This window comes from Hemitrygon akajei, chromosome 32 (assembly GCF_048418815.1).
Source record: "Hemitrygon akajei chromosome 32, sHemAka1.3, whole genome shotgun sequence".
Lineage (NCBI taxonomy): Eukaryota > Metazoa > Chordata > Chondrichthyes > Myliobatiformes > Dasyatidae > Hemitrygon > Hemitrygon akajei.
The window spans coordinates 15,099,817-15,127,745 of record NC_133155.1 but is presented as its reverse complement, the minus strand read 5'-3'; the positions used below and the strand labels follow the sequence as shown (position 1 = coordinate 15,127,745).

Here is a 27,929-nt window from a genome sequence, read left to right as displayed (position 1 = left end):
GAAATAAATCTTTTAACTTCTGAAATGGAATTCCACTTCATCGACTTGATTACAGTGATTATTTGTCTTAAATACTGTACTTAGTGTTCAGACATGTTTTGTTTCTGTGTAGATTTTAATGAAGAAATGCAGTCCAAAAATTCAGACTTACAATATACTGCGAAAAAAAATCTTTTGCAAGCGATTGATCTCTTCAAAATCAGTTTTCTCTAATGTAGAACTTTGTTAATCAAATAAATATTTATAGTTTTCCCTGTCAATTTTGTATCTAGGTGCTGACGTGGGCAAAGCAGCACCAACAAAGGTTGGCATCTGCGCTGTCAGAGTTGGTTACCAATGCTGAGCTGCTGGAAGAGCTGTTGGCCTGGTTACAGTGGGCTGAAACTACACTAATACAAAGAGATCAAGAGTCTATGCCAAAGGAAGTTGAACAAGTCAAAGCAATCATTGCAGAACACCAGGTACACACAAAGCTGAACAGCCAAAGAACAAGTATATTAATAGTAACAAGTTGGCTTTTGAAACCTTGTAAAGCAGTTTCTGCATTTCGTCTTCAGTCACTCTTGTTCCTTTCCAAAATTCATAACTGATCAAATTTTGTTTTCTTCTTGCTGAAAATAAACAGCTGAACTAAAATGTTGCTAAGTAGAACTAAATTTGGTGTGCACTGGATTCCCATTGTTGAACATTTGTTCCAAGCAAATGACCAACACCTATAAAACAGCAGTATTGCTCATTCCTGATAGTTCTGAGGCCTTAAAGAGTTAAATCACATTATGAGAGTCTGGCATCTACATTAGGCCAAACTCAATGGGGGTGGAGGTGTGAGGAGGGCAGTATGGGGTGACAGGTTCCTACTGGAGCAAGTACATAGACAATTTTATTGGCTGATCTATTTTCCTCTCAGCCCCAATCTTCTGCCTTCTCCCTGTATCCCTTCTTGCCCGACTAAGCAAGAATCTATCAACCTCTGCCTTAAATACACCCAATGAGTTGGCCTCCACGGCCACTTGTGGCAACGAATTCTGGAGATTCACCATTCTCTGGCCAAAGAAATTCCTCCTCATTGCCGATCCAAATGGACGTTCTTCTATTCTGAGGCTGCGTCCTCTGGTCTTTGAGTCCTCCACCATTGGAAATATCCTCTCTACATCCACATTCAACATTCAATCAGTCTCAGTGAGGTTATCCCCCTCTCATTTTTCTGAATTCCAGCGAGTACAGCCCCATAGCCATCAAACACTTCATATGATAAACCTTTCAATTCCGGAATCATTTATGTGAGCTTCCTTTGAACCCTCATCATCAGCAAATCCTTTCTTAGATAAAGGGCCCAAAACTGCTCACAGTACTCCAAGTGAGGCCTCACCAGTACCTTATAAAGCTTCAACATTACATCCTTGCTTTTATATTTTAGTCCTCTCGAAAAATATGCTAACATTGCATTTCCCATCCTCACCACCAACTCAACCTACAAATTAACCTTTAGGGAATTCTGCATAAGGACTCTCAAGTCCCTTTGCACCTCTAATTTTTGAATTTTCTCTCCATTTAGAAAATAGTCTACGTTTTTATTTCTTCTAGCAAAGTGAATGAGCATGCATTTCCTGACACTGTATTCCATCTGCCAATTCTTTGCCCATTCTCCAAACCTGTCTAAGTCCTCCTGCAGACTCTCTGCTTCTTCAACACTACCTGCCCCTCCGCCTATCTTTGTATCAGCCCGTGTCTTAATTATCAGATGAGGATTAATGTCTGGAAAGATGTGTTATATTTTCCTTTTCTCAGAGTGTAAGAGCCTCATTGATGACTAGTTCATTCACCCTTCAGTTTAGATTAAGTAAAGGTGTCAAGTATTTTTAGCTATTGAGGCCTGTTCACTTTTCCTGTTTAATTTTTTTTTAATCCTTTTTCTCAGTCTTTCATGGAAGAAATGACTCGGAAACAGCCAGATGTGGATAAAGTTACAAAAACATACAAGCGGAAGGCAGTGGAACCATCACACGTGCGAGGAAGTAAGCCTCTTTCATTCAAAGGAAGGGGGAAATAGATTGCAGATTAATCATGGAAGAATTCTCCAAAGCTATGATTAGGGATTTGGTCATTGTTTACAAGATGAATGGGTGAAGTGTCTCATGTAGTATAACTACCAAGTGTTGTATGATCTCATTGACAGTGTGGTCAGGAAGGAGAAAAATTACCTCTTTATTCGCACACTGAACGAAAACATCCACTGTAGGGACAGGCCTTGGTGCAGGATAGCTCATGAATCACTACTTTGAATTGTTGCATCCACAGTGCAGCTAATTAGGGAGCTGCAAATTTTTAATCCAGCAACTGTAGATTAAGGCTTTGGGAACTGGAGGTGAGTTGCACGTCACTGGTTCCCATTCCCTAACCGTCTCGTGTGTACAAAGTATGTATGAAGTTGATCCAGCTAAGTTTCTGGGTAATGGCAATCCCAGGGTGTCGATGATAAGTAACTAAAAGTGACAGCAAACTGTTCCTTAGCTTGCTTCATGAAGAGGTGAATAACGTTCGTGAAGTTGTTTTTTTCATAAACACCAGCTGCATTGGTCCATATTTTAGGACAGGACAGTAGCGTAGTGGTTAGCGCTATGCTTTACAGCAGGGGTCACCAACCTTTTTTGCACCGCGGACCGGTTTAATATTGCCAATACTCTTGCGGACGGGCCAAGGGGGGGAGGTGTTAAACACGATCGGAATACAGCGATACTCGGAGGAGGTTCCTTATGTCCAGTCTATTCCGCGATTTAGTTTTCGTGGCTCTCAGCACTTGCTTCTGTTCTGCTTGCTCATGTTTTTTCCACTCAAAAAACTCAACGGGTTTGTCTCTAAGTGCAGGGTGCTTTGACTCAGGATACCGAAGCAGTTTTGAGGGCTTCATTGCCTCATTAGACAGCCTCCGGACCCAAACTCTAGCCTCCCGCCTGCCCGCCCGCCGCCAGATGCCTTGGTCAGGTGCGGCTGGTCGTAGGTGGGGTGAGAGGACAAGGTCAGGGCCGGAGGTTCCCGTGCCGGGGCTGCGGCAGTCGCAGTCCAGAGAGAGCGATTGACCAAGCGAGGAATGCGACAGGGCGCGTGCCCGCCCCACTTGTAGGATCTATCAGCCGACAAAAGTTTGTCTCGAGGGATGACTTTCAGTAGATCACAGCGAGGTAGCTGCTCTGCTACTTACAAAAGCCCGAACCCGAATTAGGTCATCTGTGAATATTTTAGCACTGGGTTCCCCACGAACATTCGGTGTGGTAAACAAGTTTAGAGGCGGCACCAACCTGTCCACGCTCCAGGCCAGTAGCAACGGCACTTCTCACCAGCCATGCGAGGCCAACCAGTGATCCCTAGTGCAAGGGTATCACTGCGTTTAGACAACTGATGACCTCACGTGCGTTCAAGTTCAACAGTGGGCGTGACCGAATGAGGAAAGGTGCAGCTGACTCATATCGTTTCATATTGCCAAATCATATTGTTTCCTCGCGGCCCGGTGATTGGGGACCACTGCTCTACAGTACCAGTGACTAGGATTCAGTTCCTGCCTCTGCCTGTAAAGAGCTTGTACCTTCTTCCCATGACCACATAGGTTTCCTCCAGGTGCTCTGGTTTGCTCCCACAGTCCAAAGATACACAGGTTGGTAGATTAATTGGTCATTGTAAATTGTACCGTGATTAGGCTAGGATTACATTGAAGGATTGTTGGGTGGCGCGGCTTGAAGGCTTAATCTGCGCTGTATCTCAATAAATAAATAAATATTTTTATTGAAGTGTTTTTTTGAAATGCCGTAGCCTCACGGTACTAGGTCAGAGTGGCTTGGTAGCCTAGCAGTTAGCACAATCGCTTTGCAGCGCCAGCAATCACCGACCCGGGTTCAATTCCCACCACTACCTGTAAGGAGTTTGTACATTCTCTCCGCGACTGTGAGGGTTTCCTCCAGGTGCTCCAGTTTCCTCCCACATTCCAAAGATGTACGGGTTAGGATTAACAAATTGTGGGCATGCTATGTTGCCGTGGAAACATGGCAACACTTGCAGGCTGCCCAGCACAATACTCGCTGATTTGAGTTGACCCAAATAACACATTTTACCGTATGTTTTGATGTGCATGTGGTAATCTTTACTTTCTATTTTGAAATAATAAGACCACAAATTCTTTGAATGTGCTAGCATTTAGAATATTGAGCACTCACAATCTTTTTCTGCGTGTTGCAGGAAAACCTTTAAATCAAATGGCTAATCCACCCGCCCCCACAGCTGTCGCAGCACAGACAGAAGCAAAAAATCCCCAGATTAATCTACTCTCCGGCAGGTGGCAGCAAGTTTGGTTACTAGCGCTGGAGAGACAGCGAAAGCTACACGACTGTCTGGACCGGTTGGAGGAAGTAAGTCTATAATTTAGCACTTCTATTTAAAGGCCATTGACCCAAAATGTTAACTTTCTTCTCTTTGGACGTTTGAGCTTTTTATTTCAGATTTTACAACATCTATGATCCTTCACAAGGTTAAGAAATAGAAGACACAATAAGGCTCTTGGACAAAGAATCAAAAGAAAGAGAGGAATGAGAGAATTGATGCTCTGTCTTTGTTTCATATCCACAGTTGCTACTTAACCCGCTGAATATTTCTAGAAATTCCTTATTTGACTTGTGAGAGAAGAAACTATTCCTGTTTGTTTGTTCTATTAAAACCATTCCTTACGTAGACAGTTGCATAACCTAAGGGAGCAATCAAACTCCACACAGCTAGTAATTCTTGGCATCATACTTTTATATCTTTTCTCCACGCTTTCAAAGGCTTTGCTGTCTTTCCTAATTTACTCAGAAATGGACACGGTGAGATGAATTGTAACGGATAAGCATGAATGAATGGGTGTGGATAATTGTCAGAGGGTAGGGGGAATAAGACAAGCTAAAATTCGAAGTCAGTTTATTATCAAAGTACATATATGTCACCATATACAACCTTGAGATTAATTTTCTTGTGGGCATACTCAATAAATCTATGGAATAATAACCATGACTGAATCAGCAAAAGACATTCATCCAGAGTGCAGAAGACAACAAACTGTGCAAATGGAAAAAGAAGAAATAATAGCAATAAATAAATAAGCAATACATTTCGAGAACATGAGAAGAGTCCCTGAAAGTGAGTCCCCTTTGGTTGTGGAAACAGTTCAGTGATAGGGCAAGTGAAGTTATCCCCTTTGGTTCAAGAGCCTGTTGGTTGAGGGGTCATCAGCTGCTCTGACCGCCTACAGTGTTTACAGGAGCAGGGTAAGGGATGGGAAGACAACCACCTTACAGAGAACGCACTGACATTTTCAGTGGTTTAGTTGACTTGAAGCTCCTAATTTAACTGGCTCTGAAAATTGTGGCTAACCTAATTCCCCAAGGTGTGGGAACACCTTTGGAGAGGTGTGGTGGGGTCGGGGAGAAGCAAGTGTGGGCTAGGAAACCTTAAACCCGGCTATCAAACCTCTCCCAGCTACTACATCCTTGTGTTTCCCTTCCCTTCTCCCACCCTTCGCAGATCCATCCCAGTCCACACCATTGTGAAGTTCTATTCATTCACGCACCCTCCTCCCAATGACCAACCTGAGTAATAGTCTTCCCTCAAATCCCAGATAACTCCCCACCTTTCTGGGAGTTGCAGCTCACACACACTGGAGGATACAGCCTGATACTTCACGGGCAATTGAGCATCTTTACATGGAGCGCTGCCACAAGAAAGCAGCATCCAACATCAGAGACCCCCACTGTCCAGGCCATGCTCTCTCCTCGTCACTATTATCAGGCAGAAGGGTACAGAAGCCTGAGGACCCACACCACAAGGTTCAGGAACAGTTATTACCTTACAACCAATAGGCTGCTGAACTGACGTGGGCAACTTCGCTCACTACAATTCCACAACCTATAGGCTCACTTTCAAGGAATCTTTGCAACTGATGTTTTCAGTATTACTTTTTAGTTACATAATTTGTCTTCTTTGCACATTGGCTATTTGCCCGTCTCTATGTATAGTTTTTCATAAATTCTGGTGTATTTATTTTCTTGTAAATGTCTGCGAGAAAAGGTAGTATATGGTAACAGATGCATACTTAGATAATAAACTTTACTTCAAACTTCTGTGTGTCATGGTTGAGATCTACAATATTGTGCAAAAGTCTTGCAGTGATGCTAGAAAGTTTACAAACCCTGTCGAATTTTCTCTATTTCTGCGTAAGTATGACCTAAAATGTGATCAGATCTTCATGTAAGTCCTAAATCTAGATAAGTTGGACCCAATTAAATAAATAACACAAAAGCATTATACTTGTTCATTTATTTATTTATTTATTGAGAAAAATTATCCAATATTACATGTATTTGTTGGAAAAGGCATGTGAACCTTTGCTTTCAGTAACTGGTGTGACCACCCCCCCTCCCCCCACAATACAGAAATAACTTCAACCAAAACATTTCTGGTAACTGTTGATCAGACCTGCACATCAGTTTGGAGGAATTTTAGGCCATTTCTCCTTGTTAAAAACTGCTTCAGCTCTGGGATGTTGGTGTGCTTCTTTACACAAACTGTTTGCTTTAGGTCCTTCCACAACATTTCTATAGGATTAAGGTCAGGACTTTGACTTGGCCATTCCAAAGCACAAATTTTCTTCTTTTCAAACCATTCTTTTGTTGATTTATCTTTCAGATCATTGTCTTTTTGCAGCTTCTATTAAGTTTCTCTGCTACCCTGACATTCTTCTGTAAAATGTCTTGATACAATTTTGAATTCATTATTCCCTCAACAATTGCAAGCTGTCCAGACCCTGAGGCAACAAAGCAGCCTCAAAGTATGATGTTCCTTCCACCAGGCTTCACAGTTGGGATGAAGTTTTGGTGTTGGTGTGCAGTTCCTTTTTTCTCCAAACATAGCAATGTATATTTCTGCCAAAAAGTTCAAATTTTGTCTCATCTGTCCACAGAACATTGTCCCAGAAGCGTTGTAGAACATCCAAGTGGTCTTTTGCCAACTTGAGCCATGCAGCAATTTTTTTTTTTTTGGAGAGCAGTAGTTTCCTCCGTGGTATCCTTCCATGAATACCATTCTTGTTCAGTGTTTTTCTTATAGTGGACACATGAACAGAGACTAGCAAGTTCTAGAGATTTCTGCATGTCATTTGCTGTTACCCTTGGGTTCTTTTTCACCTTCTTCAGCATTGCACATTACGCGCTTGGTGTGATCTTTGCAGAATCTCTCTTAGGGAGAGTAGCGACAATACTGAGTTTTCTCCATTTATAGACAATTTCTCTTTCTGTGAACTGATCAACACTCAGGACTTTATAAATGCTTTTGTAGCCTTTTCCAGCTTCACGCATCTCTACAATTCTTCTTCTAAGGTCTTCTGAAAGTTGTTTTGATTGCGGCATGGTGCACATAAACAGATCTTTCTTGAGAAGAGCAGACTCTGTCAGTAACATGACTTTGACTTTTTTTATAGGCAGGACATCTCTACAACCCTCGCCTCCAATCTCATCTCATGATTGGAACACCTGACTCTAAATAGCTTTTGTAGAAAGCATTACCCCAGATGTTCACATACTTTTTCCAACAAATACATGTAATATTGGATAATTTTTCTCAATAAATGAACAAGTACTACAATGTTTTTGTGATATTTAGTTAATTGGGTTCTCTTTATCTAGTATTAGGACTTGAGTGAAGATCTGATCACATTTTAGGTCATATTTGTGCAGAAATGGAGAAAATTCTACAGGATTCACAAACTTTCTAGCACCACTGTGGGTGCCCCAGATTTTATATGGTTTTAAATGGTATGGCCTCCACAGAGCCCTGATCTCAACATCACCGAGGCTGTCTGGGATTACCTGGAGAGACAGAAGTAAGAAAGTCTGCAGAACTGCAGCAAGTTCTCCAAGATGCTTTGAACAACCTACCAGCTGATTTTCTTATAAAACTGCACGGAAGTGTACCTTGGAGAATTGGTGCAGTTTTAAAGGCAAAGGGTGATCACACCAAATACTGATTTGATTTAGTTTTTTACTGTTCACTGCTCTTCGTTGTAAAATCATTTTGATATTTAGAAACCTTTCATTAACTTTGAAAGCATTTTTGCTTTACAGAACGTTTTTTACATCTGCCTAAGACTTTTGCACAGTACTGTACCTGGCCCTGCAGCAATATCAAGAACTCATCCCGTCCCACGAGATATCTCTCAAGTCAGGCTGACGTGTATCAATTGATTCGATTTATATCCAGCACTGTGGTTATGTAGTTTGTCCTCATAAACACTTGAACTAAACCCCATATCAGGCCTAAACTAGTGATTTCCATGGATTCTTTTCATTTCTGTTTTGTCTGTTTGTAAAGCTGAATAACTCAAACCTTCTGTTTTTTATAAAATCTGATATCATTAGAAAATCTTTCTAACTTTGGCAGTGAATTACATTTTCAGCTCTTGAATAAAACTCCTCTTTAAATTTCAGCTGAAAGAATTTGCCAACTTCGACTTTGATGTGTGGCGGAAAAAGTACATGCGATGGATGAACCATAAGAAGTCCCGAGTAATGGACTTTTTCCGGCGCATTGATAAGGATCAGGATGGAAAGATCACACGGCAGGAATTCATTGATGGAATCCTCTCTTCAAGTAATTGAAATATTTTCCACAGTTTATTAAATTATAAAGTGTTTAGATTCATGAAGGTGTTCCTTTAAATTTACATTAGTTGGACAATATATAATTATTTTACATTGAATTTTAAAGTTCATTGCTAATATTAAAGCAGACATCATGTCTTTTTTTATAAAAAGGCAGGGTCTAGACTGAACAAAGATGCTGCATTTGCACACTTGGTTTAGAATAGCAAACTGCGGTTCACTCTGGATGATGCAGAAGTTGTTATAAATGTGGCTTAAGATGGCAGCTGAGCATTTAGAAGATGGTAAAGGAAATCCCTGGCATTTTCTCCCAGCAGTACCTCTTTCCTCACCTACCACCACCCACCCTAACATACAGAATTTCTGTCTCAGTGGGTAAGAGATGTGCTGTTCACTGTCGATCATCATTCTCCAGTCCCCACAAATAGGACTATCCTTTGTTTAAAGAATTGTCAGTGATGCTGAGGAAAGTAACTGTATCGCTGCTTGCATTACATCACTTGTTATTTTTTTAAATTTTGCTTCTTTAAGGCCTCGTACTCCAAGTTAGATACGGTATCTAATTGACTATGCACACTTTGTCTCTAGAGCAATAGCATCGCACTTCCATGAAATCTGGTATTTTAAGTTGTCTGATCTTGTGTTTCTATTTCAGAGTTTCCCACTAGTAAACTGGAAATGACTGCTGTCGCTGACATTTTTGACGGAGATGGAGATGGTTACATTGACTATTATGAATTTGTTGCTGCACTTCATCCAAATAAAGATGCCTATCGGCCTGTTACCGATGCTGACAAAATCGAGGATGAGGTTCACAATTCACTATTTTTACTTGAATGTAGTTGTTGTTCCGGTCCTAGCTTGAGGTTAAGTAGAAAAATTCTTGGAAGTGTTTCAAATTGGAAAAGGGAAGTAGGTTGTTATCCAGAAGATAGAAATTCTTCAATTTTATATGGGGGAAGTTTTAAAGAAACAGAAGTCATGTGTAAATAAAGGCAGGAGAGTATCAACTGGTCCATCAAATTTGTGTAATTCAACCACGGTACAACTTAATCAAACTTAAATACCGTAGACCCATCTGTCCTCCCTCAGCCTATTTTCTCACCAGTCTCTAGAAGCCAAACTAAACCAAACCTGCTACAGGAAACCATGGTAACCAAGCCTGAGCTCCTGCACGTGCTGGAACTGTCTTCACTGCTTTACTCTTCTAACTTCAAAAAAAAAATGTAATTGTATTGTGGAAGTCAGTCACTTACAGAGAGCTATTGCATCCTACCAACGTGTAGACAGTTTTTTTTGTTTGTAGGTAATAACATTTGAACATTTTCGGTTTCTAATTTAAAACTCTCTGCTTTTCAGGTGACTAGACAGGTGGCACAGTGCAAATGTGCAAAACGTTTTCAGGTGGAGCAGATTGGAGAGAACAAGTACAGAGTAAGTAAATAACTTTAAACTTTGAAATAGATGCATCATTAACATTTGATCAAATTTTATAAAGCATATTCATAAAATAGTTGAAGTTGAGATCGATTAGGTTTGAGCATTAACAGGAACTGTTTGAAGGAAATAATCTATAGAATGTGCTGAATTTCTGAACTTTATGTTTTAAGTGGGCTGATAGTTCAGATTATGCTGGGACAGGCATGAGGCCCAGAGTTGCTGCCCACAATCCCTACGTGCTTGCACTTCCCTGGTCCTAATGGCCAAAGGTCATCTGTCAAAGATTCCATCACATTACTGGGACATTTAAAGATAATTAAATTTGAAATATCTTTTGAAAAAATGGTTTTAGAAGTATTGTTAAAAGTAATAAAACATTAAAGCAAAATTAATTTGTTGCCTCCTTAACTGCAAGCCAAGAATCCCATTTGAAATGGGATGCATTTTGTATCCTCTGTCAGCTCTGGCTTTGCGTAGGAGCTGAATGACACTTTTCCATTACATAATACTGAAGAACCTCTTCAGGACTGAGCCGTGCTTCTGAATTCCATTGAATGGCAGAGTGTGGAAACAGATTTGGTCCCCCAAATTTTCAGCATGCGAGCATAAATTCAGGAGTTACCCTTGTTCTAGATTTTCCCACAAGAGGAATCTTCACACATCCACCCTGTTGAGATCTTAAACATTTCAGTCAAGTCACCTCTCATTCTTGCAAATTCCACTGGATACAATCCTATCCCTGCCTAATCTTTCCTGATAAGATAATCCACCTATTCTGCCCACTGAGGGTCATTATCAGTTGTTTGAGACATGGGTCAATTACTTTTTTCAAAAAAAAAGACAGATAATGCTCCAAGCATATTCTTTGAAGTATTCTGTCTTCAGAAAATATACTTCAAAGAAAACAAAGATTGTGTACAAACGCTGTAGATAGTAAATTATGCATTCCAAGTCAATAAGAAATCATTATCAGTGAATCTGTTGTGCTTTTGAAATGTCCTAATACACGTTGAGCTCCTTTGAAATCAGTGATACTCCTTAGCTGCTCCCTGTAATTAAGTGAAGCGAGGAAAAGTTTAATGTCCTCCTCCCGCCCTGATAGGATTTAGAAATATTCAGTTTAAATGTAACTATTGTTGAATGAGATCATCAGTTCATAATACAAGATGGAATAATTTGAGAAAAAGTAATTTCATTGAGAGAGGTGCTGATGGGAAAAATGTATTTTCTGAAGAAATTTCTGATAGACAAACATGGTGTCATTATTTCTCCCTGGGAAATTTCTTCCTAAAATGATAATCATGGAAAAAGAAGAGGCTTCTTTGGGTTAAAACGGAGGCTGATTTCAACCGTATAATTCAGCAGGGTAAAAGTAGATTGGGAGCAGCTGCTAGAAGGAAACACTACATCTGATAAGCAGGTGCTTAAAGGCAAGGTGGGAAGAGCTCTGAATCATCTTGCCCCTGACAATGCAAAAGTGGGCAAGATCAGGGAACCTTGTTTTAGCAAAGGAAGTTGAACAGACATAAGAAGGAAGCCATCAGGCATGGGCATTTGAATGTTTTCAATAGTGTAGGAGAGATCTGATATGGCCTTGGTAAGCAGGATTTTAAAAATCCCAAAACACCCTGTATGTATATTGGATGTAAGAGTAGCTAGGAAAAGAGTCTGTCCCCTCAACCAATAGGGAAGGTGGATAAATTCCCAGGGCCTGATGGGATCTATCCCAGGATGCTCTGGGATGCAAGGGAGGAGATTGCTGAGCCTCTAATGGAGATTTTTTTCATCATCGTTGGCTGAGGGTGAGGCACCAGATAACCTGAGGATAACTAATGCTGTTTCCTTATTAAGAAAGGGCAGTAGTGATGAGCCAAGAAATTTACACCCAATGATCATTTTATGAAAATATTCTAAGAGACAGCATTTGTGATCACTTGGAAGGCGTTTGGGAGGACTCTGGTTTTGTGCAGAGAAATCCTGTCTCATAAGTCTGTGTTGTTTGAGGAACTAGGAAAACTGATGAAGGCAGAGTATTAGAGTTCTGCAATCTATTGGTGTTTAAATAGTTTTCCCCTCCTGTCAAAGTGGGTAATTTAAAATTTTCCCAGGTTGTACTTCACTTACCCGATCTTTACTCATTCACTTGACCTATCTGTATCCCTCCAGAGCCACTTACATACACCTCACAATTCCCTACCCTTCCCTGTTTGTGTCATCGTCAAATTTAGCAACCACACATTGGTGCCAGTTCATTAATGTAAATTGTTGAAAGTACCCATTACCTTGGCACACTGCTTGTTACATCATGCCATCCAGAAAAAGACCCATTTATGCCTTCTCTGTTCCTTTTTAGCCGGCTAGTATATTATCTCCTAAACCATGAGTTTTATTTTCTGAAATAACCTTTGATCCAGCAGGTTAACGGATGCATTCTGGCAAACTATACGTAATGTGCCCACTGGTTCTCCATTAACCACAGCACAGGTTACCTCCTTGGAGAACGTCATTAGAGTGGTCAAGCATTAATTCGTCTTTACAAAATCCTATATTGTCCATTGCATCTCAATTTTCCTAGTTCATTTTGCTTTTGTATCATTGCATTTGTAATCCAACTGACTCATTGTTAAATATTGTGCCTGAATGTTTAGTCATAGAATACAGCACAGAAACAGGCCCTATGGCCCATCCAGCCTATATTCTTCCTTTCTATGTAGTCATGTAAGCTTCTCTTAAATGTTCCAATCAAACCTGCAAGCAGCTCGCTTCTTGCTTGAGTCGCCCTCTAGTAGCAACACCCGTTGTCCAGTGTGTATGTAATGCGTTTTATATGCAAGTGTTTTGGAATTTATAATTATCAACTGCTGTAATCCCTACAAGATTGCTATTACTGAGCTTTGCCTTGTCAGTGAGAGTTTAAAAAGTTGCAAAAACACAAGACACCACTTGCATAATGTAAAAGGTTTGCGGAGATGGAGCTGGCTATAAAATTCCTCCTTATAGAAACAATTAATATTTATCAGATGATCGTCCTGAAAAATTCTGTTTTTTTAAGCAGCACGTTTGAGATTTCAACATGGTGTAAATTCCTGTAAAGAAAAAAAACTAAAAGGAATATGAGATTCTTTAATTGGGTTCAACATGTGGGCAGAAAAGCAGAACTTAGTTTAGAACAAAGCAGGTTTATTTTGAAACTACTTCACACTGAATGTTGCTCAATGTAGATAAGTTGAAGTGATTCCTTTGTGAAATGTACAACCAAGTCATTCTGGTGACAGCAAATTAGTTTGGTTAAATTAAGTGTTCAAAGTTAAGTTGAGAGAGAAGCTTGGATATCATAATTTGTATCACCATTAGCCTGATAAATTCAGTGGTATATGTTATGTCACTATGTTAGAATCCTACTTTTGAATGTGCTTATTAGTGTGTCTAAAATATATTTTTTTCATTTTCTTCATATTGTCTTGCTGCAAATAGTTCTTCCTTGGAAATCAGGTATCGTGTACTCAGTGTGTTAATTATATATTTGTGGTGTGAGTCTGCACTTTGATCTGCATGTAAATAGTCTTTCTCAGAGCACCTAGAAAAATTCTGTCAACCTTTCCAATCCTATATTGACTGAGTGTAAAATAAAACTTTGATTACTTATGAAATAATGATTAGGGAAGTCAATATTAAACATGCAAACATTGTCAGTAAATAATTTTCTTTGTGCTAGGAATTTGTTTACTGATCACAATATTGAATTATATCCTAAGGCACTCAACATTCAAACAATACTGCAGAGGGTGTTCCAATACAGCATTAGAGAACTTCAGATTTCTTCTATATCAAAATATTGGCTAATAATTTATCCCACTCCTAATTAGTGCCTACAGGAATAAAATTTGAGCCCTTCACGTGAAGCATTTAAATAACATCAGTAAGGAACAATAAAATTGGTAAAGCACGTTTCAAACCGTTGAAGGAATTTTCAGATGCTCTTAGTTTTATTCTACAGGAGATCCCCTGTATAACTGAACGGTGGTTGAGCCCATGGTGAAAATACTGACACACAAATTAGTTTACTCTGTATGCGTGAAGTTTTGATCGCTGATGAATCAGGAGGTTAATTAAGATTACTAGATTAATTTTAAACACAAGAAAGTCTACAGATGGTGGAAATCCAAAGCGACACACACAAAATTCAGGAGGAACTCGGCAATCAGCAAGTAAGGCAGCATCTATGGAAGTGAATAAACAGTCGACCTTTTGGGCTGAGACCCTTCTTCATTCCTGACCTGCTGAGTTCCTCCAGCATTTTATGTGAAATTAGAGTAATTTTACAGAATCCTTCTGATTCAATATACTGGATCTTCACGTATGTAAGATAAACTATATCACACAGTGTTACATCTAGCTTTGAAGAGCCATCTCTTTCAGACATGTACAGTTCACAGCTGCATAAGTGTATCCACTCAAGTAAAAAGTTATGCATGTTGAACTAAACTGTTCAGAAATTTTAATTTGAAGTGCACATCATTAATTGAAGTGTTTTAAAATAATTGATTTTTGAAGTTTATTATGACAAAAGTCTCTTCAAAATTTGTACATATCTGCATGCACTCCTCAAGATGCTAATAAGACCATAATGAGACATAAATTTGCTTGCAGGGTTGTATAAAGGTTATAATTTTTTTGGAACACTGTGTGATATTTTGCACCTCACTAGTTTTTTAAAAAAGGCAAGAGCTTGCTACCAGATTTATTCACTAATGTGGAATGAGCAAGAAATGTCATCACATTCTATTTAGCTAAAATTATAAACTCCCTATTGAGATGCACAATATGTAAATCATGTATACAATTCATCATCTCAGGATTGAAAAAAGAGTACGTTAGCAGCATGACGTTGGATAATTCTGGTGGCATATCTTCAGTATAAAAAAAAGATTTCTTACCCACACTAATTACAAATTTGCATGCCCTGTTCTGTTATGCATGCATTGAAGCGCAGACAAAAAATCAAGATTATTAAGCAACTAAGTCTATACCCTCCTCTCTCCACATACCGTAATATAGTCTTGGATCTAATGACTAATAGCTTGTGCTGATTGGTACCTTGGACAATACAAGGTATGCTGTTTCCAAGCAATACTAGGGAGCAAAATAATATTTCCCTACTTTAGAATGTCTATAGAAAATAGATCACTAATATTATAATCATTCTACCTCAACACATCACGTGATTGCTGTGAATTCCACACTGTGCAAAATAATTTTAATTGACATCTGTACAGAAAGGGAAATCAAAGGCACTTCTCCCATTCTTTATGAATATTTCAGCCAACACTTCTTGGAAAAAAATTACTATTTGAATACTTTAATTCTTTTTAAGGGTTCCGGTACAATAGCCCTTATAGGAGTAAGTCTGTCTCTTTTATGTTATTAATGAAAGGAACTGTGTACAGAAATTAATTATCCTCCATGATATTTATGTTATTATATGGGCTTGTTATCAAATGGCTATTGAGAACTCCTGCAGCTATCTTTTGTTATTTAGTTGTCCTTTATTTATTGAAGTTTAAATGCATGCTTGACCAAAATACTTATTTTTTTAATTTGTTAATGACCCTCCTTCATACAACAATGTCCTGGGCAGCTAGGATCCTAAAATATTGAGATTGTGCGTCCAAGGAACGCCACGGACAAGATCCTTTGATGCGTGAAGGAAAACTAGTATCATCACCAGTGGTACTAATACAAACTTGCAAATCAAAATGACACACGATTCAGCATGTTCAACAAACACAACAGTATTTGTAAATAAGTTACTGCAATGCATGGGGTAAACTTGCCACTGAAAGGTTCATGTGGCAATGTTCACCATTACCCACTCCCTTTGTTGCATACAGTATGTGAAATAATTTTCTTTGGTAGCTCAGAAACAGTCACATAGGCAATGCAGGTGCCATTTGTGCCCATGTAATAAAATTTGTTAGTTGATCTTTTCCACAACCACGAATGTACAAATATTCATTGTGATTTAAATTTAATTTTAAGCTGCAGTTAGTAAAAATCACATTTTGGGAAAAAAAAATTTCGTCTTTAGAGTGATAAATATGCATGACACATCTGGTGACAACGTGTAAAATCTACCACACGACCTCTTGCATGAAGTGAAATGCTGATAAATGAGTTAAACCAGCATTGTGTAATTACACGGCATAGAAGTGCCATCTTTGTGAATTGAATGGAGAAAATTTCAATTCAAAGATCACTGTAAAGTGAAGCTTCTTCAAACTTAATGATTCTGAATCTAGGCATGTGAATTATGTATGTTTTTTCATATATTAAATGTTATGAAGCATAACAAAGAAACAAAACAGCTTTCAATATGGCAGCCATTGCTGGTTTAAATCATTACTACTCACCTGGATTAACCTTAGATGTGGTGTAATGGACTTTCTAATTCAATTCTGGTTTAAAAAAAATCACCCAAGGCAGTAGTTTTCCACTGGCCAATAAAGCAATTTTCAAATTGGAAGAATTTCTCCCTTTTTTGGCTGAAACACAGAGGGCAACAACCCATCAGGGGCTTCTAGACTTATTTTTCTGATGCTTTGACTGGTCATGTTAATGATCGTGATTTTTTTTATCTAAACAAGTTATTTGTCCTCTTCATTTGCAATGTCACTGGAAAGGGCTCAGATCTTTTCAAGTATTGGGTCTACATTGCTGACGTGAAGAAATTAGCGCATTATAAAAAAAGAATTCCCACGCCCTACTTGTATTTTGAAGCTCCAGTGGTCATCTTGTTGTAAGACCACAGTGGCTTTCTAAATTTAGCTCTGACAAGAGCACATTAATTGAATGGAAATCAGAGGTTGCCTCTGGTTACTATAAACCCATCAAATTGCTAATTTGAATGGCATTGGCAAAACCTTGGCAGTAGTCGACCCACTTACCTTTTTAAGAAAAAGCATGTTGAATTTGCTGCACTTGGCCCGTGGAAAACTGGGAAGTGGCAATTGCTGATCTTCGGAATTAAACTTCATGTTTTTGGTTCCCACAGTTTGGGGATTCCCAGCAGTTGCGCCTTGTGCGTATTCTGCGAAGCACTGTAATGGTCCGTGTTGGAGGAGGTTGGATGGCATTGGACGAATTCTTAGTGAAAAACGACCCCTGCAGAGGTAAGGCTGAAAGGCAGCAGAGGCCCCTAATCTTTTCCCACCCTACCATGAGGAATTATTTGAACTATTTTAAGTTTATTCGGTGGTGTTGATACTTCTAAGGCAAAGGGAACAATACTAAATTATTTGTTAATCCTTGCATTCTTGTGACCTACAATTTGTGAAAATTTACAATTTGATTCCTGTTGCTAGAGTCTACCACGTTGTCATGAGAATTATCTTGAGGATTTCACCCAAATTCTCTTTCTTTTAGAGCAGGATGTAATAAAAGCTTCAAGAAATGTATTAGTACTGACTTAAGAACTTTCTTGTAATTGTGTACAAGTTAACTTGGAAACTATGCAATATTGACATTTATTGTATGGGAGGAGCACAAGCTGACAGGAAAGATGAGTCAAGGTGAGGGGGATGAAACTGAGTGATGTGAGACGCTAGGAGGTAGTAGGTGAAAGAGGTAGAGGGCTGAAGAAGGAAGAACTTGATAGGAGAGGATAGACCATGGAATGAAGGGAAGGAGGTGATGAGCCGCTTGTGAGAGCAGGGTAAGGGAAGAAAAGAGCTAAGAGAGCCATCAGAAAGAGGGGAAAAAGTTGTGGGGTGGAGGGGGTAAACAGTGGGGAATGCCTCACCAGAGGTTTTAGAAATTGACGTTGATGCCCTCGTATTGGACCTCAATCTGTGTCAGATCTCACCGATATAGAGGAGGTCACACTGGGAGTATTGCTGGTCTCCAACCTGACTCTAACTTTTGGTAACCTCTCCCTTCCATTTTCCTTGTATCCCCGCCTTTGTTTTCCCTAATTCTGGTGGCCCTCTCACCCCGTCTCTTTTCTTCCCACATCTTCACAACATTCCCACCTCCCTCCCTTTATTTGGTGATCTGCTGGCCTCTCCTATCAGATTACTTCTTCGGCCCTTTACCTCTTCCACCTATCACCACGAGCTTCCTATATCATTCCCTCTCATCTCCCCTCCCCCTCCCACCTACCTTTCCCTTCACCTGGACTCATCTATTTCCTGCCAGCTTGTGCGGCTCCCCTTCCCCTCCCTTTTTATTCTGGTTTCTGCCGCCTTCCTTACCAGTGCCGATGAAGGGTCTCAGCTGAAACGGCAGCTGTTCATCTCCCTCCGTGGATGCTGCCTGAACTGCTGAGTTCCTCCAGCATTTTGTGGATGTAGCTCAAAACTTCCAGCATCTGGGAGAGAAACAAGCAACGTCCCTTCTAATTTGTAATGACCAGTGTCCGCAAAAATCTTGTGCTGTGCAATTTTTTGCCCAGTGACGACAACAATATGTACTCACTGAATTTTTAAATGGAAGGAAACCTGAAGCTAATCTAAGGATAATAAACTACCAAGTCCAGTTTGTTGCTCACTGTTTAAAAGAAATAAGATAATCCACATCAATGAGTCTTATTTCTCAAGTATTATGCAGCAGCATGTAATAATATCCATCTTTTCACATGTTATTAAAGTATATTTAAAAATACTTAACATGCCCACGAGGTAGAGGGTAGCAACCTTCTGTGCGCAGTTTAAATTCCTTTGTGTGCTCGTAGCAAAAGGTGTGTGCGCATGCAGACCATAGAGGGAGCATTGGAAACAAGATAACTCAATAATTCACTATAACTGGAAAGAAATGTGTTGGAGGTTTTAAATATATGAAGTTTTCAAATACAGTGATAGAGGAGGGTTGTTTTCTGTTTTGGAAACCGGTTGTCACAAAAGAGTGAGGAAAAAGTTTGGGATAGCACTTTATATCATGAGTTGTAGCTGGCTAAGTATTGAAACAGAGAAAGTTTTTTCCTAAAAGAAGTGGATTAAGAAGAAACTGGGAGAAAATAGTTGCGTGAAGGGTAGGTGGGGAGCAAGACATAAGGGTTTGTTTGCATTGCACTGCGAAGTGGGCATGAACAGCCAGTGTGCTGTGGTGGTGGCTGTCCATTGTGTCTGACAATGATAGAACCCGTGCAGGAGAGTTTTTAAAGTGGAAAAGCCATTGATTGCACTGGGGCAGTTCCACTCTCTCGACCTCAGAATTCCAGGTCCAGTGGTACGAACAAGTCTCACACAAACTTGGTCTCCCTTGGTTGCAGTGAGTGACTGTGACATGTTCTGTGCCTTGTCATTTGCTCTCCACGGAGTGTTGTAGTACAACCTTCCTGGCTGTTGGATCTCACTCCGGCGGACTGACTCCGGACAGGCATATCCCTAACGCACAGGAGGATGAGGCCACTGGCTACCCTCACCTGGTTTAGTCTGCCTGTTGAAGCGGTGCGCTGGGGTGTGGCCACTGTCGCATGTGTTCAAGTATAAGCCAGGGTATCAAAAGAATAAAATCAGTTCCTTCACTTTGAAATGAGAGATGAAATGGTTCATAACTACCGAACTATCAACGCTAAGCTTCTGCTTTCTAACTCTCTAACAGTGTTTAAACTCCTTTTAGTTGCTTTGCTAAGGCTCTTAACTGTTTATTTCTCTGACTGAAGATAATTCTCTACTTGATGCTCTTGCACATATTCAGCGCATGGTTACAAGACACTAAATCAGGGGTTCCAAACCTGGGATCCACACACCCCTTGGTTAATGGTAAGGATCCATGGCATAGAAAAGGTTGGGAACCACTGAATTAAAGGTATGGTAAAGGTCATTAGATGTCCAGCCTTAATTAAAAGAAACCTTTCAGAGATCTTCTTTGTAAACTTTTAATCAGGAAATCAGTCGCAAAATTGACCTTTGGTGTCTATCATACTCACTATTAATTAGCAGACATTTTTTATATTAAAGAAACAATCTTTGTAATCCTATTTGACTAAATTGCTGTAATCTGCCCTCTTTAATTGAGAAATTAGGACAGGCAATTATAGATGTTTCTACCTCTTACTGATAAAGAATTTGAAATGGTCACAAAACAGTTTTATCAAGCCTAATTAACTGTAAAACAAAATGGGCATCGTGGTAGTGAAGTGGTTGGCACGATGCTTTACATAGCAGGCGACCCAGGTTCAATTCCCGCCGCTGCCTATAAGTTCTCCCTGTAACTGCATGAGTTTTCTTCCACAGTCCAAAGAACCCGCTGTAGGGTAATTGGTCATTGTAAATTGTCCTGTGATTTGGCTAGGATTAAATTGGGGGATTGCTGAGTGGCACAGCTCGATGGGCTGGAAGGACCTATTCTGCACTGATCTCAATGATGATAATAATAATTCTGGAGGTGAGCAAATTCATCTTTAAAAATATTTTCAGGGTCTAAATTTGATTAAAGTTTGATCAGCCAGAAATGTCGACTGTTTATAACTCTCCATAGATGCTGCCTAACCTGCTAAGTTCCTCCAGTATTTATTTTTGTGTGTGTGTGTGTTGCGTGTTGCTTGTTGCTCTGGATTTCCAGCATCTGCGGAAACTCTTGTGTTTAACATTTGAATAATAGTTGAACAATCAAGTCTAACATTGTTTGTAACCTGATGATTGAATAAACTTCAAGGTTCCCATTGGTGAAGCAAAATTGACTCCTCCAATATCATAGTTATCATGGGGGAAAAAACACTAAAAAAAAAGGCACAGGCCTGCCCACATTGATGAACTTGTTGGAGTTGAGTTTAAATTAACCTTGAATTTGAAATGTGACACCTGGATCGTGAATTGAATGACATTGTTAAACTAAACGGAGAAGTGAAACTTCAATTATATGAGTACTTGAAAGAATTGATACACAAAACAAAAAAATTAAATTCAGATAGTTACACGTTAATCAACAGTTTGATTATCAAATGACTGGGAGTTGTTTCTAAGTTTCCACAAGCGTTGCTGTATAACCAACAATATGAAATTCTTCAGGGTCATCAAGTCTTGGATTATGTTTCTCAATAGTAGAATGATAGAGATCAAGGTTTCAAATGTGAGCTGAAGTTTGAGACCATATCCTTCTGATCCATGGCTGAATATAACATTGTTAGGTAATTTTTCTCAGGTTCTGATTTACTTTAGCGTTGGACAACAGGGGCATGCGTTGAAGGAAAATGGTCAAAGTATTGTCAAGTGCGTGCCCACTAAGTAAACAACTCTGTTGTTCTTTTCCAGTCTGTCTTGTTGAGTTTCAGATTTTGTGTAATTTTTTTTCTAGTTCATCATCAGGGGAATAAACTGTTACGATCGGAATCAAATTCTTCAATTTCCAGTCATTCTCCGATAGGTTGGCAATTCTTCTCTGTCCAGATCTTTCTTTTTTTTTCCTCAATCCTGCTCCTCGCAATGAATGATTTGACCTTGCTCCATTAGCGAGGTTGGCAGGCTATTCTCTGCACACAGTATTACAGCCAGGCTATTGGAATACAATCCTTTATTTTCATCCTTTGACTCCTTAGTCAATTTTCCAAAGTTTCAATCTGATAATTAGGAAGTAATTCTCTATTTTTTAATTCAGGTTTTGTTTTAGAACAGACAGAAAAAAACAAAACTGATCCAATTAGAATCTACATTATAATTCATGTTTCAAATTGTAAGTGATTCATGTTTCAAATTGTAAGTGACATAACTTGAAAGAAGGTATTAGCAATATTTTGGGCCAAGAATATGCAACAAGTTCCTAGGAACACCATACGTTTAATCGATCATTATAAAAGTTCCAGCAAAGGTTGAGTGTTCAAATGAGAAAGTTGATCTATCAGGATATTCAGACTATGCAGCATTTGACCAATGTATAACATTACTGGAAGACCAGTATTACCCTGGCATTCTTGTCCTCAAGTGGTTCATTTTCCATTCTCATTTCTAGAATGGAATGTGATTTTGTATTTCATTGGCTGGTATGTTCCATCGACTTGTATGTTCCCTCCATTCCCAGTGTACCTTTGGTCTTCAGTAGTCTGAGATGGAGCTCAAAAGCTGCAAGGCCATGTTGCAGCTCTGTGAAACTGGTTAGATCACACTCGAATATTGTGTTCAGTTCTAGCTGCCTTGTTATAGGAATGGTGTAGAAGCTTTAGAGCAGAGGTTCCCAGCCTTTTTTATGCCAAGGCTGAGGCCTCCGTCAGTCAGAGTTGACTCGTGGATTTTGCATCCTAGCTAGATAGGCAAGCCTGGGCAGTACGATATGGAGAGCAAGCTGTTGCCTACATAGCAAGTTCTTCCGGGCTTAGTAGCTAAGCCACACGTGAAGGCCAGGAGCTGGACTTGGTTGTCAGAGGCTATTTCAGGCGAACACCATTGGGAGCGTTTGATAGATAGTGGGAGCTTGTTCCCATTACCACCCCTGGCTACAACAACCTTAAGGAATCTTGGATCCCTACCATTAACTGAGGTGTCTGTGGACTCCAGGTTGGGAACCCCTGCTTTACAGAGAGTGCAGAGGAGATCTACCAGGATACTGCCTAGATTAGAGATTATGCCTGATATGGAAAGGCTGAGCGAGCTAGGACTTTGACTTTGGAGCAAAGGAGGATTAGAGGTAGACTAATAGAGGTATATAAGGTGACAAGAAGCATAATTAGAGTGGACTGCCGGCACCTTTTTCCCAGGGCGGCAGGGGTTAATATGAAGCATAGCTTTAACAAGATTGGAAGAAACTATGGGGCTGGGTGTCATAGTTAAGTTTTTTACGCAGAGAATGGTTAGTGGTTGGAACAGACTGCCAGGAGTGGTGATAGAGGGCAGATTAATTTAGGACAGTTAAGAGACACTTAGATAGGCACATGGATGAAAGAAAAATGGGCTATGTGGGAGGGAAGAATTAGAATGATCTAGAGTAGGTTAAAAGATTAACACAACATCGTGGGCTGAAGAGCTTGTAAAGTGCTCTACTGTTCCATGTTCTGTGGTTAGAATAGTATCCTCAGATATTTTAACTACTAAAGCACGGTCAAAACTATCAAAACAAGGTCAAAGCTAATAAAACAAAGACTGTTTAGATTATTGGCATTTAATATGATCTGATAGTTTCCCTTTCTCCTTTAAAATGGAAATCCCAATTAAATATCAAAATATTCGTGTTACTTCAATACTTCTGTCTTTTCTATTTCAAGGAATAAAGCTGCAAAATTTAAAAAAACAATTAATAACCATGAACATGCTATTTGTTGCAACACTCAAGTATTAAAAAAATGGAGTATCTTTGAACAACACAAGTTAGTTTTGAAAAGCCAGGCTGTACTGTGTGCTGAGGCGATTGCACCGATTTCTAACTTGCATGTAAACTGTTCACCACTTTCACTATTTAGATTCTCCTTCACAAAAGTAATCCTAACTTTTATCATGCAATTCTACACTTGAGTTGAGTGTGACTATTAGATTTTATTTCATTATAGCTGTGTTATTTTGCAAATCTTACCACAAGGGTTGGTCTGAAGATGCATTTCTTCAACACATCTGGTTAAGTTATTTTCCTTTCATAATTTTTAATGCTCAGTCTAATTTGTTTCACTGGTGTAATTTCTTTTTAAACATCGGGGAAATGGATCTTTTAAAATTGGTGCAAAACAAAATATTTTCCAGAAGTTTAGATTTAAAAGAAAAAATAGAAGGTACAATGTACAGAGGATTAGTGAAATTAAATATACTAAATCAAATAATCTAATAACTACGCTCTCCATGATTGAAACAGTATATTGATCACCCTGATTATGTCAGGGGTTGTAGCGGTGGGGACAAGGATGGGAGGGGAGAGTTGAATGCTCTATAGAGAAGGCATGCAGAAATACTGCAATCCCACCCTGTAATCTCCTTGACTATTTCTTACACCCTCGCAACTTTCCTTTAATGTTTTATAAAGATTCAGAATAACTTTCCTGCTTTTATACTCTATGCCATCTGATAAAGCCTAGAATTGTGCATGCCCCATTTAACTACTTTTCCACCTACCCTGCCATTTGTGTACATTTATCCAAGGGGTCATCTGTTTCTACACTCCTCTTTAGAATGGACTTCTTCAAGTGAAGAAATTGGAGTTTCTGCATTTTGGCATCTGTCCACTCTTAACAGCTTGTTTATATCGAACTGCAGTCTATCAATGTCCTCTTCATAGCTCACACTGCTGCCAGGTTTTGCGTTGTCTACAATCTTAGTCGCTTTGACTTCACTTCCAAATCGAGATTTCTGATATAGCTAAAAAGAATTCAATGTCTATGGTAGCGTAGTGGCTAGCAGAACACTTTACAGTACCAGTAATCCGGGTTCAATTCCCACCGCTGCCTGGAAGGAGTTTGTATGTTCTCTGGGTGCTCTCGTTTCCTCCCGCAGTCCAAAGACGTACCAGTTTGGAGGTAAATTGTAAATTAGGCTAGGGTTAAATCGGGGTTTGCTGCAGCACAGCTCGAAGAGCTGGAAGGGCCTATTCTGCACTGTATCACAATAAATATGATCAATCCCTAGAGAAACACCACTATTTGACTAGCTTCAACCCAAAAAAGTGTTTACCATGATGCTGTGTTGTCTGTTATTTAGTCTAAATCATATTATATGTTTAATTTATTTTAATGCATAGTCTTCAACTTTGCTGATAAGCCTGCATTCAAAGTCAGTGTATATCACAACAACTGCAATACCCTCATCAACTCTATCCATTACCTCATCAAAAAAAATCCATCAAATTGATTAAACATAATTTGCTCTCAGCAAATCCATGCTGTCTTGAATGAAATCATCTCTATTTTTCATCAAAGTAGCTCTTAATCCCTTCCCAAATTAATGTTTTTTAAAATGTTCCCACCACAAGGCTAAACTAATCGACCTGTAGTTACTGAGCTTATCTTAGCATGCAAAGTTCGGAGTAAATTTATTATCAAAGTGCATACATGTTTTCCATAAGCTACCTTGAGATTAATTGTCTTGCAGGCATTTAGAGAGAATAAAGAAATAAAATAGAATTCTAGTAAAAATGCATAAAGACTGACAAACTTTAATGTGTAAAAGAGGAAAACTGCAAATAAATATAATTCTGAGAACCTGAGTTTTTAAATGTGCGTTGTAACATTTGCCACTCTTCAGTCCGCTGGCACCATCCCCATACCAAAGAGCTCTGGAGATTACTATATCATCTTGAAGTTCAGACAACCTTTCTAACACCTTAGAGCAATCAGACTTAAACATAATTAGTGTCTCAACAGTCTGTTTTACTTCTAATTTGGAAGCGCCTCTTCCCCTGGTGAAGATGTGCCCAAATGACTCATCTTGTACCTTAAGAGTGCCTTCAGCATTCAATTACAAATTAGCATGTATGCCCTTAAGCTGCTCCATGTACTAATCCTTTAGTATGCATGTGTAGAACATGCTTGAATTCCCATATATGTTGGCAGTAATTCCTAGCCTTTTCTCCTAGGCTCTCTTTGCCTCTCTTACTTTTCACTTCCTCTCCATTCTTTCATAATCAGTCTAGTACTTGCTGGTATTTACAAAGTGACACTTGTCACCCACAGTCTTTAATCACACCGTCGCTTCATCTGCAGCAGGTCTGGCGGCTAACCATTTCAATTCCAATCTCCATTCCCATCGCAATATGTCGGTCCATAGACTCCCCTGCTGCCGCGATGAGGCCACTCTCAGGTTGGAGGAGCAATGCCTAGTATTCCATCTGGGTAGCCTCAAACCTGACAGCATGAACACCAATTACTCTTAACTTACTGTAATTACTACCCCCCACCCCATTTTTGCATTCCCCATTCTAGCTCCCCTCTTACCCCTCGTCTCCTCACCTGCCTATCAGCTCCCGCCAATGCCCTCCTTCCCTTTCTCCCATTGTCCACTCTCCTCTCCTATCAGATTCCTCCTTTGCCTTTTCCACCTATTGCCTCCTAGCTTCTCACTTCATCACCCCCTCCCCTACCCCACCCACCTACCTTCCACCTCACCTACCTTCACCATCACCTTCCAGCTTCTCACTTCATCACCCCCTCCCCTACCCCACCCACCTACCTTCCACCTCACCTACCTTCACCATCACCTTCCAGCTTCTCACTTCATCACCCCCCCCTACCCCACCCACCTACTTTCACCATCACCTTCCAGCTTCTCACTTCATCACCCCCCTCCCCTACCCCACCCACCTACCTTCCACCTCACCTACCTTCACCATCACCTTCCAGCTTCTCACTTCATCACCCCCCTCCCCTACCCCACCCACCTACCTTCCACCTCACCTACCTTCACCATCACCTTCCAGCTTCTCACTTCATCACCCCCCTCCCCTACCCCACCCACCTACCTTCCACCTCACCTACCTTCACCATCACCTTCCAGCTTCTCACTTCATCGCCCCTCTCTGCCACCCACCTACCGTCCACCATCACCTTCCAGCTGGTGCTCCTTCCCCCCCCCCCCCCACCCCGCCATCGTATTCTGACTTCTCCACCCACCCCACTTCCTCTCCAGTCTCGATCAAGGATCTAGGCCTGAAACATTGCCTCTTTATCCCCTCCATGGATGCCGCCTGACCGGCTGAGCGCCTCCAGCATTTAGAGTTGGCTTCGACAGTTTCTTGTGGTGTTCCTTTACTTGTTCTGTCATTCAGCCAAGGTGCACACATGCCGCCACCCAGGACTTAGCATTTAGCCCTGGCATTCTTCAGAGAAAAAACAAACCGCATGAAAGGGAGGACAAGAAAATCTCCTGCTAACCTTGAGTGGGATAGATCCACAGACAGCCAGGTTTCAGCTAGAATGAAATTTTAAAAAGAAATGATTAAAATTATCCCCTAACAGTGAGTAACTAGGACTGTAAGTGTGTGGTCTGTGCCTATTAGGGTGGACAGGCCATTCTCTTATTGCAAGTGTAAGTAATGCTTTATATCACAACAGTCCAATTAATTATTTTCCTCTGCCTTTCTCCTTCACTACAGCTGGCCTAATTTTAATGTTAGAATCACCTTCTCCTAAATATTACCCTGCTGAAGCATAATACATTTGACCCGCTTCAATCCCCCAAATCTGATTCAGCCATTCTCTAAAAATTATTCACACTTTAGAAACTCTTCACTTTCTGTTTACATTGAGATAATTAAAGTCTGCCTATAGTTTCTACATTTATCTGCAGGCCACTGCTTGAGTAGATAAATTCATCTCTGCATACTTCAAAATTATTTTTAAATTATTAAGTGATCCTTTATTTAAGGCATATATGTCAAACTCAAGGCCCGCGGGCCAAATCCGGCCCGCGGTGGAATTATCTTTGGCCCGCGAGATAATATCTAATTACTATTAAAGCTGGCCCCAGTAATCGAAGCGCCTATGGCGTATGATATGGCTAATGCTGAGTTTATTCAGGTACCAGGTTTTCAGGGTTTTTAGTGTTTATTCGGCAGTCTTGCTCGGCAGTCTTCTTCATAAGAAACGGAATTTGTAAAGTGAAACACTTTGTAGTTATAGCAGAGACTGAGACACATGAGAGCAGGCTGAAAAAATGGAGGCAATGAAAGCTGCGTTCGCACGCGTCCGACTGATCCGGCCCGCATGAAGCTGCATTTTGCTCAATCCGGCCCGTGACCTAAAATGAGTTTGACACCCCTGATTTAAGGATATTTTAAAATTTGTGTCATGTTGCAGATTTACTTTTGGATAGAAATTCATCTCTGATTATACTATGCACATCGTTAGTCTCCTGAATTCAGTTCCACAGAAATTAATGGGGCCAAACTTCACAAGTAGAACATGACGCACCT

General features: G+C 40.0%; 1 protein-coding gene across 4 annotated transcripts in view; it reads left to right on the top strand.

Annotated features, from left to right (window-relative positions):
* The window catches only part of macf1a (microtubule actin crosslinking factor 1a), a 564,022-nt gene that overhangs the window by 523,877 nt on the left and 12,216 nt on the right, over nucleotides 1–27,929 (top strand). For 2 of the 4 annotated variants that reach the window (XM_073034465.1, XM_073034464.1), the window contains 7 exons: nucleotides 273–461; nucleotides 1,919–2,015; nucleotides 4,228–4,397; nucleotides 8,502–8,664; nucleotides 9,331–9,485; nucleotides 10,035–10,109; nucleotides 17,167–17,284. In XM_073034465.1, coding sequence (XP_072890566.1) covers nucleotides 273–461; nucleotides 1,919–2,015; nucleotides 4,228–4,397; nucleotides 8,502–8,664; nucleotides 9,331–9,485; nucleotides 10,035–10,109; nucleotides 17,167–17,284 — 967 coding nt within the window. Of the gene's footprint in view, nucleotides 1–272; nucleotides 462–1,918; nucleotides 2,016–4,227; nucleotides 4,398–8,501; nucleotides 8,665–9,330; nucleotides 9,486–10,034; nucleotides 10,110–13,589; nucleotides 13,608–15,489; nucleotides 15,517–17,166; nucleotides 17,285–21,407; nucleotides 21,477–27,929 lie in introns of all 4 variants that reach the window. The other 2 variants (XM_073034463.1, XM_073034466.1) reach the window with 2 other exon arrangements.